The sequence below is a fragment of the Prosopis cineraria genome, unplaced genomic scaffold (assembly GCF_029017545.1).
Source record: "Prosopis cineraria cultivar Desert tree isolate PC_DT_omini unplaced genomic scaffold, ASM2901754v1 PC10, whole genome shotgun sequence".
NCBI lineage: Eukaryota > Viridiplantae > Streptophyta > Magnoliopsida > Fabales > Fabaceae > Prosopis > Prosopis cineraria.
In genome coordinates, this window is record NW_026555341.1 from 13,242,454 (window position 1) to 13,260,289 (window position 17,836).

General features: G+C 32.0%; 1 protein-coding gene across 1 annotated transcript; it reads left to right on the top strand.

Moving 5' to 3' along the window:
* The first annotated feature begins 1,512 nt into the window (after nt 1–1,512).
* On the top strand, nt 1,513–13,100 carry LOC129322273 (threonine--tRNA ligase, mitochondrial 1-like). Its single transcript, XM_054968493.1, has 20 exons — nt 1,513–1,820; nt 1,932–2,169; nt 2,250–2,309; nt 3,203–3,292; nt 4,755–4,829; nt 4,923–5,051; nt 5,137–5,226; nt 5,522–5,610; nt 5,697–5,793; nt 5,874–5,960; nt 6,307–6,391; nt 7,254–7,348; nt 7,844–7,876; nt 7,966–8,052; nt 10,052–10,144; nt 10,847–10,939; nt 11,023–11,244; nt 11,633–11,704; nt 12,063–12,134; nt 12,829–13,100. Exons 1-20 carry the CDS (start codon nt 1,558–1,560, stop codon nt 12,922–12,924), a joined length of 2,166 nt encoding a protein of 721 aa, XP_054824468.1. The 5' UTR covers nt 1,513–1,557; the 3' UTR covers nt 12,925–13,100.
* The last annotated feature ends 4,736 nt before the right edge of the window (nt 13,101–17,836 follow it).

The window sequence follows — 17,836 nt, forward strand, 5'->3', positions numbered from 1 at the left end:
ATTTTTTCTGTCTAAATCAAATGTCAGTTTAATTTATTAAAAGAGAACTTGATTCTTTGGGGGAAAAAAAGGAGAACATGATTCTGAAATTGAAAATTACACTAAATCAAATGTCAGTTTAGTTAGAATAATTAATTCTTGTTTAAATTTTAAGATTTATTTCAATTATCTTATAATAATCAATATGTCAATTTATTTATTAAATTCACATAGAGCTGTATTATTCATAAGCTGCCAAGAAAATATTTAATTAATTCTTAGGTGTTCCCTTCTAATTTTCAATCAAAATTTTATTAAATATAACCCTCTTATTTAAAAAAATATTAATACAAACATCAATATCATATAAAATATGACTATTTTAATCACCCAAGTTATGAATATTACTATTACTACTTATCTTAATATGTGCAGATGTATAAAACAAATTTAATTTTCAATAAAAACCTTGTATATATTTTTTCTTTTGTGTTTTTAATGGTAAGTAAACTTCATGTGTGTGTGTGTGTGTGTATAAAATATCCACTTGGCATATCCTACTGCTGGCATTGCGTTAAGTGTCATGGAGCAATGGACTTGGCGTTGGTCAGAAGCAACTAGAAAGTTAAAGGCATGTTTGGTTGATGGGAAAAAAATAGGATGATATGGATTGATAAAAATACTGATCATATATAAATTTTTGTATGAAGAGAGCAATAGAAAGACAAGAATAAGAATTGATATGCATAAGGTTATCAATTTAAAGTTCCAACATTTAAGAAATATTAATCAATAAAGATTAGTGTGAGAGAAACTATTGTTCCCATGGTTATGATAAGCTAAATATGATTAAAGACGAGTGCATGAAAGAATGGGTGAAAAAGAAAATATACCAAACACATCCATCCACTTTTTTCAGATTATAAAAGCAATTGATGATTTTTTTTTTTCTCATTTTACATGAAAAGATGAACTATTAGTTATTTTTTTAGTTTTATTTTTTCACAATTTTCTTTAAATAACTGGTACACATGGGAGAAAAATATTTTGAAAGATAAATTTACTATTTAATAATAATAAATTATACTTTTTTAAGACATTATTAATAATTTATTTAAATTTTTTTATTTAAATATAGATAACATTAAAAAATTATTTTATTTTCAAACAAAATTAATAATTTATTTTTGAGTTCAATAAAGTAGTTAGATACTTAGATAGGGATATTTTATACCAGGACATATGGATAATACATGGATGATTATGTGTAATAATATATTTCTTTTGATTTTATTTATAAGTTATTTTTAATATATTTAATAATTGTCTTAAAATTTAATAAATTTTTATCACTATTTTGTAATAAAAATTTAAAAATAATTTTAATAATTTTTTTAGTATTTAATAAGAATAAAAAGTATAGGTAAATATAAAAATAATAAAATATTTATACATAGAATTAAAATTAATTTCTTATCAAACCGAGTATTATTACCACGGTTTTTTTTCTTAAAAAAAACCCTAAACCTCAGGTTGGCGTCAAAAACAGCAGTCTCCAGTTCCCGTGGTGGCTGTGCTATGTGCTATGCAACACTAATCCGCTTCCGCCGTTACGCTTCTTCGACTTCTGCATTTTCCCTTTTTCTGCTTCGTAAGGCTCTGCCTTTTGCCTCCTTCTCCTCCGCTTCGCAATCCACATTTCAAGCATCGGCGGCCATGGTGGCTCATGCCAAAGACGAAGTCTATCTCAACACCGTCATCCCCAAGCGCATCCAACTCTTCGAGACCATCATAGCTCAGCAACTCGTTCAACGCCAATCCCTCCCCGCCGATCCCATCAAGTAAATTAGTCTACTTATCTTATTGGTAATGGGGAATTCTTATACTGTTTCTTCCGTTTTTGACTTTTTGTTACTGGGTGATGTGTGTTTCTCTTATCTTCGAATGAAAAGGATAACTTTGCCGGACAAGAATGTCAAGGAAGGGAAGAAATGGGTGACCTCACCCCTGGATATTGCCAGGGAGATTTCCAAGAATTTGGCTGCTAATGCTTTGATTGCCAAAGTGAATGGGGTCCTATGGGACATGACAAGGCCCTTGGAAGGTGATTGTGAGCTTCAGATTTTCAAATTTGAAGACGATGAAGGACGTGACACTTTCTGGCATTCCAGTGCTCACATTTTGGGGCAGGTGCTGTACTTGAGACTTGGTTTCTATGAAAATTCAATATTTGGCTCGGAATGGACTTAAGTCTCATCGTTATTGCGCAGGCCCTTGAGGTGGAGTATGGATGCAAGCTCTGCATTGGACCCTGCACCACTAGAGGAGAGGTTTGTTGTAAACTTACTATTATACTTACGTATTTCTAATTAACTTTTTTAATTTGTTTTTTGGGCCTTTATTTTGTATTGTATGTTATGAGTGTTGGTACTCTCGAATGTTTATGCTAAACTTTTATTCATTGACGCACATCGTTTGTCTATTCGAACGGAATAAAATTCATGCGGACAATGTTTTTATCTGAGTGAGCCACTCAGATATTGTGGAATGGTAGATATGAGTTATAATGGAAGTACTAAAATCATTGCAGGTTTAAAATGATTATGAGTTTTGAATTACATTGCTGTTAATGTAGTAGCATCCATTGTTGGGGGCACTACAATTTATGCGTCTGCTTTGATAAGAACATGATACATTGCTTTGAATAATGTTGATTATGTGATATGAATTAACCTCACAAACGAGCATCATGGGGGCCTTTTCTTCTTTATGGTAAATTTTATAGTCACATCTTTCCCAAAGTCACTTATGATATATTTTTATCTGATTGTTGTGGGTGTCTGAGATTCTGGTGTGAGGTTTTTCCTATGCTTATTTGGATATTGTTTTAAAGAGTTAAATTGCAACTGACTTTGGATAAACTCATTTATATGAAAAGGCAAAGAGAAGAAAATGAATGATACTTGAATATGGCAAGGTATCTGGAGTTTTTCCCTTTTACACTGTCTATTCAAACAACTGTAGTTTGCATGTGATTCTGATGTTCAATTTGATGCTAGCTCTTTTTATCGAAAAAAAGAAAAACAATGCTAGTACTTTGTATTATATAGAGATATTCTTAATTAAAAAGACGTACATTTTTTCCTTCTCATCTTTGCATGGGTTGTCATTTTTGTGAAATGGAATGGTGGTTAGCTAATGGCATAGTAAAAATTCCTTGCAGGGATTCTATTATGATGCGTTTTATGGTGACTTGAGTTTGAATGACGATCACTTTAAGCAGATAGAATCTGGGGCTTCAAAGGCTGTTGCGGTATTTCTATTTATTCTCATATCTGCGTCTCCTTTTCATTATTATTATTGATACTACTGTTGTGGTCACTAGCACTTTATAAAAGGTTTGCTGATCATATTAATTTCTCCCTGTTCAATTGATTTTATTATAGAGATGTAAGAGCAAAAAAGGGTCTTTGTAAATGTAAAACTTTTGCTTATGCTCTCTCCATCCCTTTTTATAAGGTATTTTCAACTGTTTTATGCATTCCAATAAAAATTAATTAAAATGGTATAAACGTATGTCAATGTTCCATTTTTGTCCCTATTTATTAGAAGACTCCTTTTCAAAGCATAATTAATTCTTTTTGCAATTTTCAAGGGACTAAGGGGTAAAATGATACAACAACAACAACAACAACAAGCCTTTATCCCACTAGGTGGGGTCGGCTACATGGATTGCAAGACGTCATTGTGCTCTATCATTTATCAAGTTTTTAGGAATATTATTAATTAAAAGATCGCGTTCGATAACTTCCAAGAGTGTTCTCTTAAGCCTTCCTCTACCTCTCTTAATCGGACTCAAAGTTATATGTTCTATTCTTCTCATTGGTGCCTCCCTTGGTCTTCTTTGTACATGCCCAAACCATCTCAACCGATTTTCTACCATTTTTTCCTCAATAGGTGCCACCTTCACTTTTTCGCATACGTGCTCATTTCGAATTTTATCTTTACGTGTATGTCCGCACATCCATCGTAACATTCTCATCTCTGCTACTCCAACTTTATGCTCTTGCTGTCCCGTTAGAGCCCAGCATTCACTACCATATAATATTGCCGGTCTGATAGCAGTGCGATAAAACTTTCCTTTAAGTTTATTAGGCACCTTACGGTCGCAAATAACTCCTTTAGCTTTTCTCCAATTAAACCACCTAGCTTGAATCCTATGTGAAATATCTCCACTGATTTCGCCATCATTTTGAATAAATTTGACAAAATCCCTTATATTGTGAATTAGAGAGAGGTTCTGGAAGGCCTCTTATAAAAAGGATGAAGGTAGTATTTCTATAGCTGATATTCTTATGCTTGCAAATAGAGATATTTTTGCTGGTTGTACTGTCATTTCTTTTTTTTCTTGACTTTTTTTTCTAAGAAAGATTTCTTGATGGTCCATGTGGTTGGACGGTGAAGGGGAAGAATGGGTTGACTAGATGCGTCAAACGTCCAAGTGGTGTATAGAAGTCTTCAGTCACAACAATCTGTTGCACATTTTTTAATTGGAAACTAAAATTGAATACAATTCATTTTGAACTTCGTGAGTTGTTTGTTATATTCGTCATCAATTTCTTATTTACTCAAGGTCTTTTGTTCACAGTTCTTCTCAACTGTAGTTTATTGCTACGTGGAATACTGAGTTTTGATTTTGTGCATGATATTGCTTATAGGTTATCATTATCAATGCTTTTCTGTTGTATATGATCAGTGGTAGTTCTTATTTTCAGGAGAAACAACCATTTGAACGCATTGAAGTATCAAAGGATCAGGCACTTGAAATGTTTTCTGACAATAAGTTTAAGGCAAGTATAGTTGCTTTATTTTGATGGCATCATTTCCTAGTTTCCTTCTATGGTGATTAATGATGCTGTAATTATTTTGGTTATCATGATCAGGTTGAAATCATCAATGATCTGCCTGCAGACAAAACTATCACAGTATACAGATGTGGTCCCTTGGTTGATCTGTGTCGTGGACCACATATACCTAACACATCCTTTGTGAAAGCACTTGCTTGTCTAAAGGTATATATTAGAGCTAGAGCTGACATATGAAACTTCTTCCATGCAACTCACATTGAAAGTCATCACTATGTTATTGCAATTCCAGGCTTCCTCAGCATATTGGAGAGGGGACAAAGACCGAGAAAGTTTGCAGAGAGTTTATGGGATATCTTATCCTGATCAAAAGAGTTTGAAGGTATTTTTTTGTTTTATTTTCTAATAATAAGAGGGTACTCTTTATTGGTATCTGGTCTTGCAAACTGAGTTGATTGACCAAACCATCTGCAGCAATACCTTCTAGCACCCAACCACAAAATATTGTCACAAATCAAGTGTTACCTCGAACCTCCATCTTCTGAATAAAGAAGAGGAATTTTTTCTTCTGAAGCTTTTTCATGACTGAATGCATTTAAGAAAGGGTGTGCTCATGAAATTTCTATATATTGATTTTTGTCTTAGGTTTTATCTCTTAAAATGTCTTTTCTGTTCAGGAATATATCAACCGGTTGGAGGAGGCTAAAAAGTATGACCACAGATTGTTGGGTGTAAAACAGGAACTTATTCTGCATCATGAGTGGAGGTATAGTAAGTTTTTAATCATGTAATTTCAACTTTAATCAAGCTTCTCTGGTTGATGTCTTTTTAATCCATCGTTGCCAATATCAGCCCAGGAAGTTGGTTTTTTCTTCCCCATGGCACTCGGATTTACAACAAACTGGTGGAATTTATTCGAAATCAATATAGGGAAAGAGGTTACCAAGAGGTTGAGTTTTATATTACAAGTTGTTTGCTGTGACAACAAATGATCTTCAAGAAAGATCTCTTAGTTTCTTGATTCATCAGGTTATATCTCCTAATGTTTATAATATGGAGCTGTGGGAGCAATCTGGACATGCTGCAAACTACAAGGAGAATATGTTTGTCTTTGAGGTACGCGTTCATGTCATATACACACTCATACGTGCACCCAACGATAGTACAAAAGGGAATGTTATTATAGAAGAATATAGAACAGAAAGAGATCAAATAATCTGAACTCATCTAGTGTTATAACTCCCCCAGGGCTCCATTACATGATTATATGAGAGGGAGGGAGTTAGACCACTGATTGACTAGCCAACCCCTTGATACTGTTCTGTTCTTAACTGCTAATAATAAACTTCAAGAACTTCTTACACATACTTAATAAGCCTTGCACAAACTCACAAACACATATCTTTGTGGGTAAGCTATCAAATTACATCTTACCATGTTATATTTATATGGTGTATTGTAGATTGAAAAGCAAGAGTTTGGGCTGAAACCAATGAATTGCCCAGGGCATTGCTTGATGTTTAAGCACAGAGTTCGCTCATACAGAGGTAATATCCATTCACATCAATGTTGATGTTGTGAAAAAGAGAATCTTCTGTATTTTCTTAGATTTTCTGGGCTGGTCTGGATTTCAAACTGAATCGCAAAAGGTACAAATGATTGAGCCCCAACCTGAGAAAAGTTGATGAACATCATACTGGCTCTATTAAGATTTTAACTTATGTTTTAAGTGGGAATAATGATGGTTTCAACTGAGTTGATGAATTCATTTCAGTTGAATGAAATGTTTAACTTCCGACTTTCCTTAAATTGAGATTTATAAAAGGAGATACAAAACTGTATAAGGAGAGTTTCATGTTGATTATATTGATGTACTCCTTCCAGTCCTTATTGTAGGACACTTTCAACTGTTTTGCGTATCTTAAAAAAAGTTAGTTTTTTTCTTGATGATATAAGAAAAATGCCATGAACTTTCATTTTTACCCTTGACTTAAACCATGATGCAACTACATTAAATATCTTCACACTAATTAATAAAGGGTAAAATTGGAAAAAGTGATTTAATTATTATAAGGTGTTCTACATTTTGGACTAAATTACTTATAGAAGGTGTCCTACAAATAGGACCGGAGGGAGCATGATGTAATTGTAATTAGGAACTATTTTCTTTTTTATAATTTATTTTTAGTTTGCTTAAGTTTGTCGGCCTGCTATCATTCTTAGGAGTTGCATCCTTTTATGATCTATTGAACAAATAGAATCTTTTTTATTAGTTTTTTTCCCTGTTCCCATGAGTTTAGCATTATCAAATGATGCAGAATTTTTTTTATAGTTGGATTGCTAATGCAATATATTGCATATGGGATATTTGGCCATTGTCATCGTAAATATTTTCTAATGATCTTGCAGAACTTCCTCTTCGACTGGCTGATTTTGGGGTTTTACATCGGAATGAGGCTAGTGGTGCCTTGAGTGGATTGACGCGTGTTAGGAGATTCCAGCAGGTATAACTTCTCACGCTGAACATATATGAACAATAAAATAATTATATTTTCCAGTTCCTAATCAGGGTTGCTTGCCATGTTTGTTTTATGAAACTCAATATCACCTTAAAGGCACACTGGGGTAGGCTTATATATAGCATTACTCTCTGTGGAAGAAGCCTTTTCAATTTGATTGGCACAGAGATATATATCTATATATATAATGCCTTGGGAGAATTTGAAAGCACTTGTTGGAGTCAGATGATGTTGTGAATTTCTTCTGAGAAGTAACAAGAGAGTCCTAGAGTTGGTAGGTTTTGGTTGAATCATGCTAGAGATTCTGGGCTTATGATGCTGAAGTTTTCATTTAGATTTTGTGAGGTTGATTTGTCAAAAAGTAAAATACGTATGGTTTTTCTTATTGTAAATCATGATAGGGGGATTATTACTGTATTCTTTGCTTGTGCGAGTAGCTTTTTGTTCTTTACATATCTTTCAACTTATGCATTTTCACAGGATGATGCCCATATCTTCTGCAGGGAGTCCCAGGTCAGTTTAAATTTAAAAGTCGAACTGACAACAATTTTAAAGTCTGCCGTGAATTGAAGTTATATTTGTTAATATGATTCATTTTACAGGTAAAGGAGGAAGTGAGAGGTGCCTTGGACTTTATCAATTATGCCTATAAAGTATTTGGTTTCACCTATGATCTGAAGCTTTCCACGGTATGCTGTTACTTTTTACTGTTAATAATTTTCTTATCTGCCTATTTAAATGCTGGTAATACCATAGCAGAAATGCTTAGTTGAACCTTGCGCTCTTAATAGTCTCTCGTCTGGATTTGCGAAGAAGCTACCATCTGGTTGTCAATAAATCTCTTTATTTTAACACAACTGCATTTGGTAAACGGCTCTTGTTTTGGGATTTAATTTTGACTGTGTAGTTGGTTCAAATTCAAAATACTGCTGATTAATATCTTCTCTGGTGGACTGCCGCCTTCACCCTGTGCGAAGAGATTGTGGAAGCTTGATAATCATGCTCCTTTCTCTGTCTCTCATGTTTATGAAGTATATCCCCAGGTCATGTTTATCCTGGAGTATTTTCTCTTTGGTAAATAATTCTTATCCTAAGAGATGCTCAGATTACGTGAGTGTTTCCTCTGATGAAAATCTTCCCACCATTACTTGAAATGAAAAGGCGCACTACATTGACGTCCTATATAACAAAAATAAGCTAACATTGTTTATTATTTTGACCAAAATTCCTTTATTATCTATTATCCAATGTTTTTAGAACCGATCAGATATTGAATTGGAGAGGCTAGCGGTTCGCAGTTTGCATGGTCCAATTTAGTCGGATTAATGGTCAAACCAGTGGCATAATAATTAAATTAAAAAAAATATGTATATAATGATCTAAATATAAGAAATATATATGAAATTGCTACTTAATTTAAAAATAAAACCAAATATTTAAGTTTATCATGATTTAACAAGCCACATGATACAACATAATATCAAATAATTAAAAAATGGGTCATTTTCTTTGAAAAATTGATAAGAAAAGAAAAAAGGGTCATTTTTTGAGCCGTCCAGTTTTTAATATCTGAATTTGGTTCCCAGTCCAAAGCAGTCTAATTTGGTCGAACTCTCCAAACAGTTTTTTCAGCTTGACCGAGCCATTAGCTTGATAGGTTGATGGCCCGACTATCCGGTCTAGTCTGGTTTTTTTAATCATTACTATTATCTATAAATTATATAGTATGACAAACATTAGTTGTCTTTGTCCAATAACAACACAACAACAACAAGCCTTTATCCCACTAGGTGGGGTCGGCTACATGGATTGCAAGACGCCATTGTGCTCTATCATTTATTAAGCTTTTAGAAATATTATTAATTAAGAGATCACGTTCAACAACTTCCAAGAGTGTTCTCTTAGGCCTTCCTCTACCTCTCTTAATCGGACTCAAAGTTATATGTTCCACTCTTCTCACTGGTGCCTCCCTTGGTCTTCTTTGTACATGCCCAAACCATCTCAAAACATTAAGTGACTCCGCTGGGGATCGAACCCAGAATCTCTGGTCTTTGTCCAATAAATTAAAAAAAAGTTATGATTTATTTATCTATTATCTATAGATTATACAGCATGACAAACATCATCCATAAATTATATACCTTCACTTTTTGAAACTCTTCTTAGATTTGTGGCTGGAAAATAATATACTCAAGCTTCATTATACTTCTTAATTTGACTTACAATTTAGACTTGTTTTGATGTATGTAATTTGCAACATGGCTTGTGTGAAGCTTTATGATTGTGTGCATGGTAACTTGCTTAGTAAAGCAGGCACTAAAGCAGGGGTGTACCTGATAACTTTTATGAAAAGAAGCTTACTATTATTGTGTTTATACCTTAAGTTTTGATTAAATCTCTTGAGTAGTATGAAATACAATCATTCAATCTCCATTCATGCTTATATTTGATGGGGTAATTAAACAAGAAAACACCGATGTAGTTCAGGAAAATTAGATATATGCTGCCTTTCATGAAAGTTACTTTCATCGTTTTCATATTCTTTTAAATAGCAGCTTCATTGAAATAGCATTATTGGCTTATCAATCGCAACAAATTATAGTCATTTCCAGGTTCTGACCTATATTCATTTCTCTTTGGCTTCATTTAACAATTACTAACCCTACTTTACACGTTGAATATGAGTAGAGGCCAGAGAAATACCTTGGAGATTTAGCAACCTGGGAGAAGGCTGAAACTGCACTCAAAGAAGCTTTAGATGAGTTTGGAAAGCCTTGGCAGGTGATTATTACTCTTCTATTTGCAATAACGAGCCTTATCCAACTAGCCTTGAGCACAATGATTAATTTTTAAAAATATAAACAAGATGTTAATAATTGCATCTCTCATGACTATTTTTACAATGTTTATCACATGCCATAATAATCATTTATTAGTAGTTGTTAATAGATAGATTATGATCTGAATTGTTTTCTAAATTGGTGATATTTCTTTTACAAGCCATGGAATTAAATAATAATTTTTGAGGAATAAAATCAATAAGTATGTTAATTTGATTTTCTTGATATATTTGACTTTGCATAGTACCTTTTGTCCTTATTTGTTCATATTTTGTATATATACCATGCCATCTCTTGACTTTCTTCAGTGAATTTGTTTCCATTACAAGGAATTATGATCTCTTTTCAGGACACTCCAGTCCTGGGTGAAAATTTCCAAAAGTGAAATTTCAATTAATCTTGTCCTGAAATACATTTCTGCATGAAAAATGGAATTTTCTTTTTAGGCAAATTTAGATGTAGCTTAGATCTGCAGGCCTGGTTGCCAAAAGTGGCATACATGATGATTCTCTAACTGGCTGTTTAATGCTGACGAGATGGGTGCATGGTTAGCAGAACGTATTGCAGCTGCTATTCTTCCAACTCTGTTAAATCTATTGTGTTGTTTTATCATCTTAATGTTAATGCTATGAGTATCTTACAGTTAGATGAAGGAGACGGTGCATTCTATGGACCAAAGATAGATATCAGTGTATCTGATGCGTTGAGCAGGAAATTTCAGTGTGCAACTTTGCAGGTTCACTTCATTTGATTTAATTTATATTGACTCAGGTTGCATAATTTATTCACTGATAATTACATGAATGTGGTTCCTTGCAGCTTGACTTCCAGCTTCCTGATCGTTTCAAGTTGGAATACTCAGCTGAGGATGAAGCCAAAATTGAAAGACCTGTAATGATACACAGAGCTGTTCTAGGATCTGTTGAGCGCATGTTTGCTATATTATTGGAGCATTACAAGGGTAAATGGCCCTTCTGGCTCAGTCCTCGTCAAGCAATTGTTTGCCCTGTGTCAGAGAAATCACAGTCTTATGCAATTGAGGTACTTGGCTGTGTACATATTTGGCTTTGCCCTCTGCCTCATATTCTTATCGTAGAAGTATAAAAGGCACAGTTCGCTACTGTATCTCATATATCATGTGGAATCAATTTTATTTTCTTTTTAATTATCAGAAGCACTTTTTGTCATGTGCATAAAGCTATAATTCTATTAGTCGGCATAGAGCTGATTTGATGTCAATGATTCTCTTCATTTAAATGTAATTTTATTGTCTTTGGAATCGCTCTGTTGATCAAAGTCTGAGTTTAAATCTGTGTCAATCTAGTGTTCTAGCTTCTCTGATAATTTTTGTGGCTGGCTTGACCTTCTTTCATTTAAATATGATATTATTTTCCTTGGAATGACATTTTCTACTGCTTCAATTTTCTAGGTGCGAGATAAGATTCATCAAGCAGGTTATTATGTTGATGCTGATACAACTGATAGGAAGATTCAGAAGAAGGTACATATTGCTGAAAGCTTCCAGAACCCAAAATTTGATTATGCACCTGCCTGGCATTTGAAAGTCATTATGATCCCACGGATATATTTGGCATAATGTTTAAAATGTAGAGGACCATAGTTGTTCCAACTGTCATTCAACATATGGTGTACACTGTGTTCCACTAGAACCTTGGTTTGGTAGCCAACTTTTTCCCCCATTTCTTGGGTCTTGTTTGGAGGCGCTTACATGTCCTTTATCATGTAGTGATACGATCCTTTCTTCCTAACTGGCATATTTTTAATTATTGGTTGTCTTTAATCATTTAATTAAAACATTCGCAACTTGTGTTTAATAGTAGAGTTCTGGCCTGGTGCAGGTGCGTGAAGCTCAGTTAGCACAGTATAACTACATACTGGTAGTTGGAGAGGAGGAAGCTAAGACCGGACAGGTTTTTGCTATTTCTTATGCTATCTGATAAATTGATCCTTGATAGTATAATATTGAGTTTGCTAGCTACGTTCTCTCAACTTGTCATAACATTCTTAGCACATGTGGAATAATTGAAGTCTCGAGGTTACTTTTGTTTGTGGGGGGTGAAAATTCTGGGTTACTCTTTAGTTGGGGACGTGTTATATCTATAGGAGATGGTTGGCAGTGGTATCTGATGAAATTTAAAGAGGTCAGGTGTGCTGAAGGATGCAAAACTTTAAAAGACCTTGAAGTTTCCATGAACGCAATATCCATATGGAGACAATTATCATCTTTAGGTTCCCTTGCCAGTTACTATGAATTTTCTTCTAGGAAAGAAAAAATTGAGGGGTGTCATTATCCTATGTGATTGTTTTTAAAGGAGAATGATGGTTAGATCCCAAAACATTGAATTAATTGCACTTAGCTCCCTGACAATTTTCTGAAAGATGAGTTGAAAATTAAGAGTTTCAATTATAGATAATACATTTAAGCTTCGAGTATAATTTTTGGATTGTAACTATCTGAAATTCTGAATTGATATTTGTAATTTTTTTTTAAATATCAGGGACCTAACTGTCATTAATTCAATCTTCTGTGACTTAATTGTCATTCTCCCTAAATCATGTTACTCCTAGGCAATCAGGAAGCTAAACATTGACTTGTTTTTTCAGGTAAGTGTGCGGGTTAGAGATAACTCCGACCATAAGGTTATGAGTATTGAGAGCCTCCTCAAACTCTTCATTGATGAAGTCGCAGCTTTCCATTGATCCATTTCGTCTGAAAGTTGTTGAAGCAAATTTCATTCTTTTATATACACGTGTACATTATTTATAAATGCAACCAATATCAATTTAGCCTGTTTGACTTGACTTAATGTGGATGCAGACCACTCTGTTTTAGCCTTTCTTGCTCGCGGCACAATGCAAAGTGTATTTTGTTTGCTTGTGTTTGTTTATTAGGATTGAAGAAAGGATTCAGAAAAAAGGATACACACACACACGTTGCCAACGGAAAAAAAGATATTATTCCTTGTGGTCTTTGAATACACGTCAGCGAACTACTTTTCATATATTAAAAAAAGTTGTTAGAGGTAGTTTAATTTCTTAATTTGTTCTAAATTGTAACTATTTGTCAGATTTGAACCCTGATAAAAGTTTATATTCTAATGATTAAAGAGCTTATTTTCTAACATAAATTTAATAAGGAGTTTATGGGAAACATTTTTTAATGATTTAGACATAGGGACCATAGGTATTCTCTAAAATTGGAAGCCAAAGGGAGTTTCTTTTTCACCCCTGCCATTGAATTTCCTTGAGATTTGTATGCAATATTTTTTTTTTTGAAGGCCATAAATTCATGCAGGGTTTTAATTTGGGAAAATTTTAATTTAGATTCTTTGATCAAACATAATAAAAAGAAAGCCCGTAAAGTTTGAAACTTAACTGCATACAGTGAAGTGAAATTAAAATGTTGAGGGAAATGATGGAATTATTTTTCTTTTCAATTAAAAAAACCTTATTCAATTAGAAGTGACCAAATTTTACAGTCAAGAGACAGCATCAACAGAATCTTCAAACTAGTGGGGAGCAATAAGAGGTTTTACGGTGGAAAAGGAGGGAAGATGGTGGAAGGACGGTTTTGGAAAAAGAGTCTGATGAAGTGCTTGGAGAGATAGACATGGAGCAGTAGCCTGATGGAGAGCAAAGAATGTCATCAAAGACAGTTTCATGGGAGAGAAAAGAGGAAGGGAGAATGTTTAAAAAAAATAAAAATAAAAAAGGGTTAATGAAACAGCTGCTATAAGAAAATGAATAATTTCAGTATGAGAAATTTGTAACTTTATTTACCATGATAATAACACTAAGAATAAAATCAAGTAAAGCTGTGTGTATTAATAACTCTTGTAAGAAAAGTAATCATTTCAAAATGGGCGATAAACAACTTCAGTATGAGAAATTTGTAACTTTTTTTACCACGATAACAATACAAGAATAAAATAAAATGAAGTTATATGTACAAATAACTTTTATAGGAAAAATAACTATTTCAATATGAATAATGAATAATTTCAATATAAAAAATTTACAACTCTTTACCATAATAACAGCACAAAGAAAATAAAATAAAGTAAAGCTCTACACACAAACTCCTGTGAGAAAATTAATTATTTTAATATGAGAAATGAACAATATTAGTGTAACATCCCAATTTAAATTTTAATAGTTAATTTAGATTAATAGAAATTTTAAAAAATATTTAGAGGTAAGCAAATTAGTAGAAAATAATTATTAAATCTAATTTAGGATATAATTCTAAATTAAATTTTTTTTAAAAAAATTATTAATTAATTAATTAAAAAATATTATTAAATTATTATTATTATTATTATTATAAAAAAAAGAGAAAAGGTATGAATAAAAAAAAGGGAAGAAGAAGAAGAAGAACAAAATTGCTTTCGGCACCGCATGCAATGATCACACATATTAAATATAAAAAAGAAGAAGAGAGAGGAAAGGGAAAAATAATTTAAAAAATATAGGACCCACTGAATTTTTATAAAAACTTACCTGTTTACTTTGTTCTTCATTCTTCCCTGTGCGCGAGCTGAGGCAGAGAGAGCATCTAGTTTCGCCGGTGCGGGAGATCTGAGTTTTTAAGGTAAGAGTTTTTAATAGGATATTTAGGGTGTGATTTCAAGTTTTCAAGGCTAAATAAGTGTTCTAAAATTTTTTTTAGTCATCCTTCTTCTTTAATTTCTGAGTTTGTAGTGGTAGAAAATTTATAATTTGAAAGAGGGATGAATTTATATTGAATAAATATGATTTTTGAGGTTATTAGTAGTATAATAAATATTTTAGAGTATAAATTTATTGATGATCTTTGAATTTGTGGCATAAGGATCAAATTCTAGATTAGATTTTTATTAAATCTGGAAAATATATGTTGATTTATTGATGTTTAGATGATTATTTGGGATGAGAAATGAATTATTATGGCTATAGGATTATGATTCTAAGCTAGAGATTCAATTTTTAATTTTTTGGGTATTTTAGGTGCGAATTTATAAAATAAAAAGAAATTTTGATAATAGAAATTAGTTTAGAAGTTTATTTTTGGATTATTAATGTTTATTGATGACTAAAAGAGGAATTAAAATTTTACTTAATAGTGTTAACTCTAGATTTGTATTAAGATTGAGATTAGAAATTATGTTACATTTTAATTCTATTATTAGAATTATTTTATTAGTTTCAAAAATTGAAACTAATATTTATAAATAATATGTTATTTGTAGATTGTATTATTGGTGAAGATTCTGGTGGGAGAGAAATTTTAAGGAATAATTTATTGAAAAAGCCACAAGTTAACCATACTTTTAATTTGTGATTAGTGTTACTTCATATTAATTGGGTGATTATTGAAAAAATTATGAATTTTTGTATATTGTATAATTGTGCAATATTATTATGAATTTGTTTGATTATTGTGGGAGGTGTTAGGAGACTTGCTATCATTGTTGTATTTATGTGCCACGTGGTACGCCCCTATTGGAGCTCAATAGGTGGCTTATAAGGGCTCGAGCTAATCTACCTTTGGCCGGGTAATTTAGCACCGAGTGAAGGCTACGGCTCGAGGTTAATGGAGGGATATAAGGATGGTTATTTGTGTGTATTGTAATATTTCTTATATTTGTTGGAATTATATTATTTTTAATTCTCACCTAATAAGCACACACTTAACTATTTGTATATACTATCATAAATTGCTTTGGTTATTGGGACTTTTGAGTTTCATTATGTGGTTAACAATTTTTAGGAGAAGAGCCACGAGTGACACGTGAAGGAGTCTCAGAGGCTTAGTGGCATAGATCCACTGTCTCTTTTGGGTATTTGATTTATGATTTATAATGTGTTATATTGTCAATATTAGGGCTTTTTGTTTATTGACAATTATATGAATATATAAATGTAATCATGCCTTTCAACCTATTTATATTTTTGGTACACTTTGGATGACTGTAATTTTAATATTTAGTTTACTTTGGATTGGTTAAAATGGCATGATTATGAGGCCAAATAATTGGCTTGTGTTGAAAATTGACTAAATTATTTATTTTACTTGTTGGGAGTATAAGGATGGACAAATGTGATTTAGTTTACTTGTTGGGAGTATAAGGATGGATAAATGTGATTTAGGCCTAATGGCATGTGGGAGGTAAAAATTTATCTGAAATGTTTTATTGTGTGAGTTGAAGCCAATTATAAAATATTTTATATTAAAATTATTGATATAAAATGTGTTGGGTGGCTGTAACCCAACTATGGTTGAGTTAAATTATTTAAAAAAAAATTTGGTGTGTTACAATTAGTAGGGGAAATTTGGCAAATGTCTTTAAATAGGCTTAAGCCACTTCCATAAAAAACAAGTCATGCTGGATAAATGAATAACTATAATATGCACATAGCTTCACTTAATTTTATTTTTAGTGTTGTTATCATGGTAAAAAAAGTTACAAATTTCCTATATTAAAATTGTTCATTGCCCATACTGAAATTGTTACTTTTTCTATAGAGTTATTTGTATGTATAGTTTTACTTAATTTTATTCTTGGTGTTATTATCATATTAAAAAGAGTTACAAATTTTTCATACTAAAGTTGTTTATTGTCCAGACTGAAATAGTTATTTTTCTTATAAGAGTTATTTGTGCACATAGCTTAACTTGATTTTATTTTTAGTGTTGTTATTATGGTAAAAAAAAAAGTTACAAGTTCTCCATATTGAAATTGTTTATTTTCCATATTAAAGTGATTATTTTTTTTACAAGAGTTGCTTGTGTGTATGACTTCACTTGATTTTATTCTTAGTATAGTTATCATGATAAAAAGAGTTGTAAATTTTTCATAATGAAATTATTTATTACCCATATTTAAAATAGTTACTTTTCCTATATGAATTGTTTATGTGCACAATTTTATTTAATTTTATTTTTAGTGTTGTTATTATAGTAAATGAAGTCACAAATTTTTCATATTAAAGTTGTTTGTTTTTCTATGGCAATTGTTCATTAACTCTCTTAAATTAAGAAAAAAAAAAAACTTCTCCTTTTCCTCTACTGTCTCCCATGAAACTGTCCTTAATGACATTGTCTTTGATTAGCTCCATGTCTCTCACTCCAAGCCCTTTCTGAAACTCTTCTTTCCTAAACCACTTCTCTCACCATCTTCTCTCCTAAAGTTATATGTACAGACAACTTTTGTAGGAAAGTAACTACTTCAATATGAATAATGAATAATTTCAATATAGAAAGTTTGCAACTTCTTTTACCATAATCACATCACAAAGAAAATAAAATAAAGCTAAGCTTTGCACACAAACAAGTCTTGTGAGAAAATTAATTATTTCAGTATGAGAAACAAACAACCTTAGCAGGGGGAATTTGGCAAATGTCTTTAAATAGGCTTAAGCCACTTCCATAAATAACAAGTGATGCTGGATAAATGAATAACTATAATATGCGCATAGCTTCATTTGATTTTATTTTTAGTGTTGTTATTATGGTAAAAAAATGCAAATTCCTTCTATTAAAATTGTTTATTGCCCTATTGAAGTAGTTACTTTTTCTATAGGAGTTGTTTGCATGTATAATTTTACTTAATTTTATTCTTAGTGTTATTAT

What these genes read in the sequence shown, in the direction of transcription:
- LOC129322273 (XM_054968493.1), top strand. Translation starts at nt 1,558, where the DNA reads ATGTGCTATGCAACACTAATCCGCTTCCGCCGTTACGCTTCTTCGACT. An exon ending in CTGATCAAAAGAGTTTGAAG is followed by an intron (nt 5,227 to 5,521) that starts GTATTTTTTTGT and finishes TTTTCTGTTCAG; the next exon opens with GAATATATCAACCGGTTGGA. An exon ending in GTGTTAGGAGATTCCAGCAG is followed by an intron (nt 7,349 to 7,843) that starts GTATAACTTCTC and finishes GCATTTTCACAG; the next exon opens with GATGATGCCCATATCTTCTG.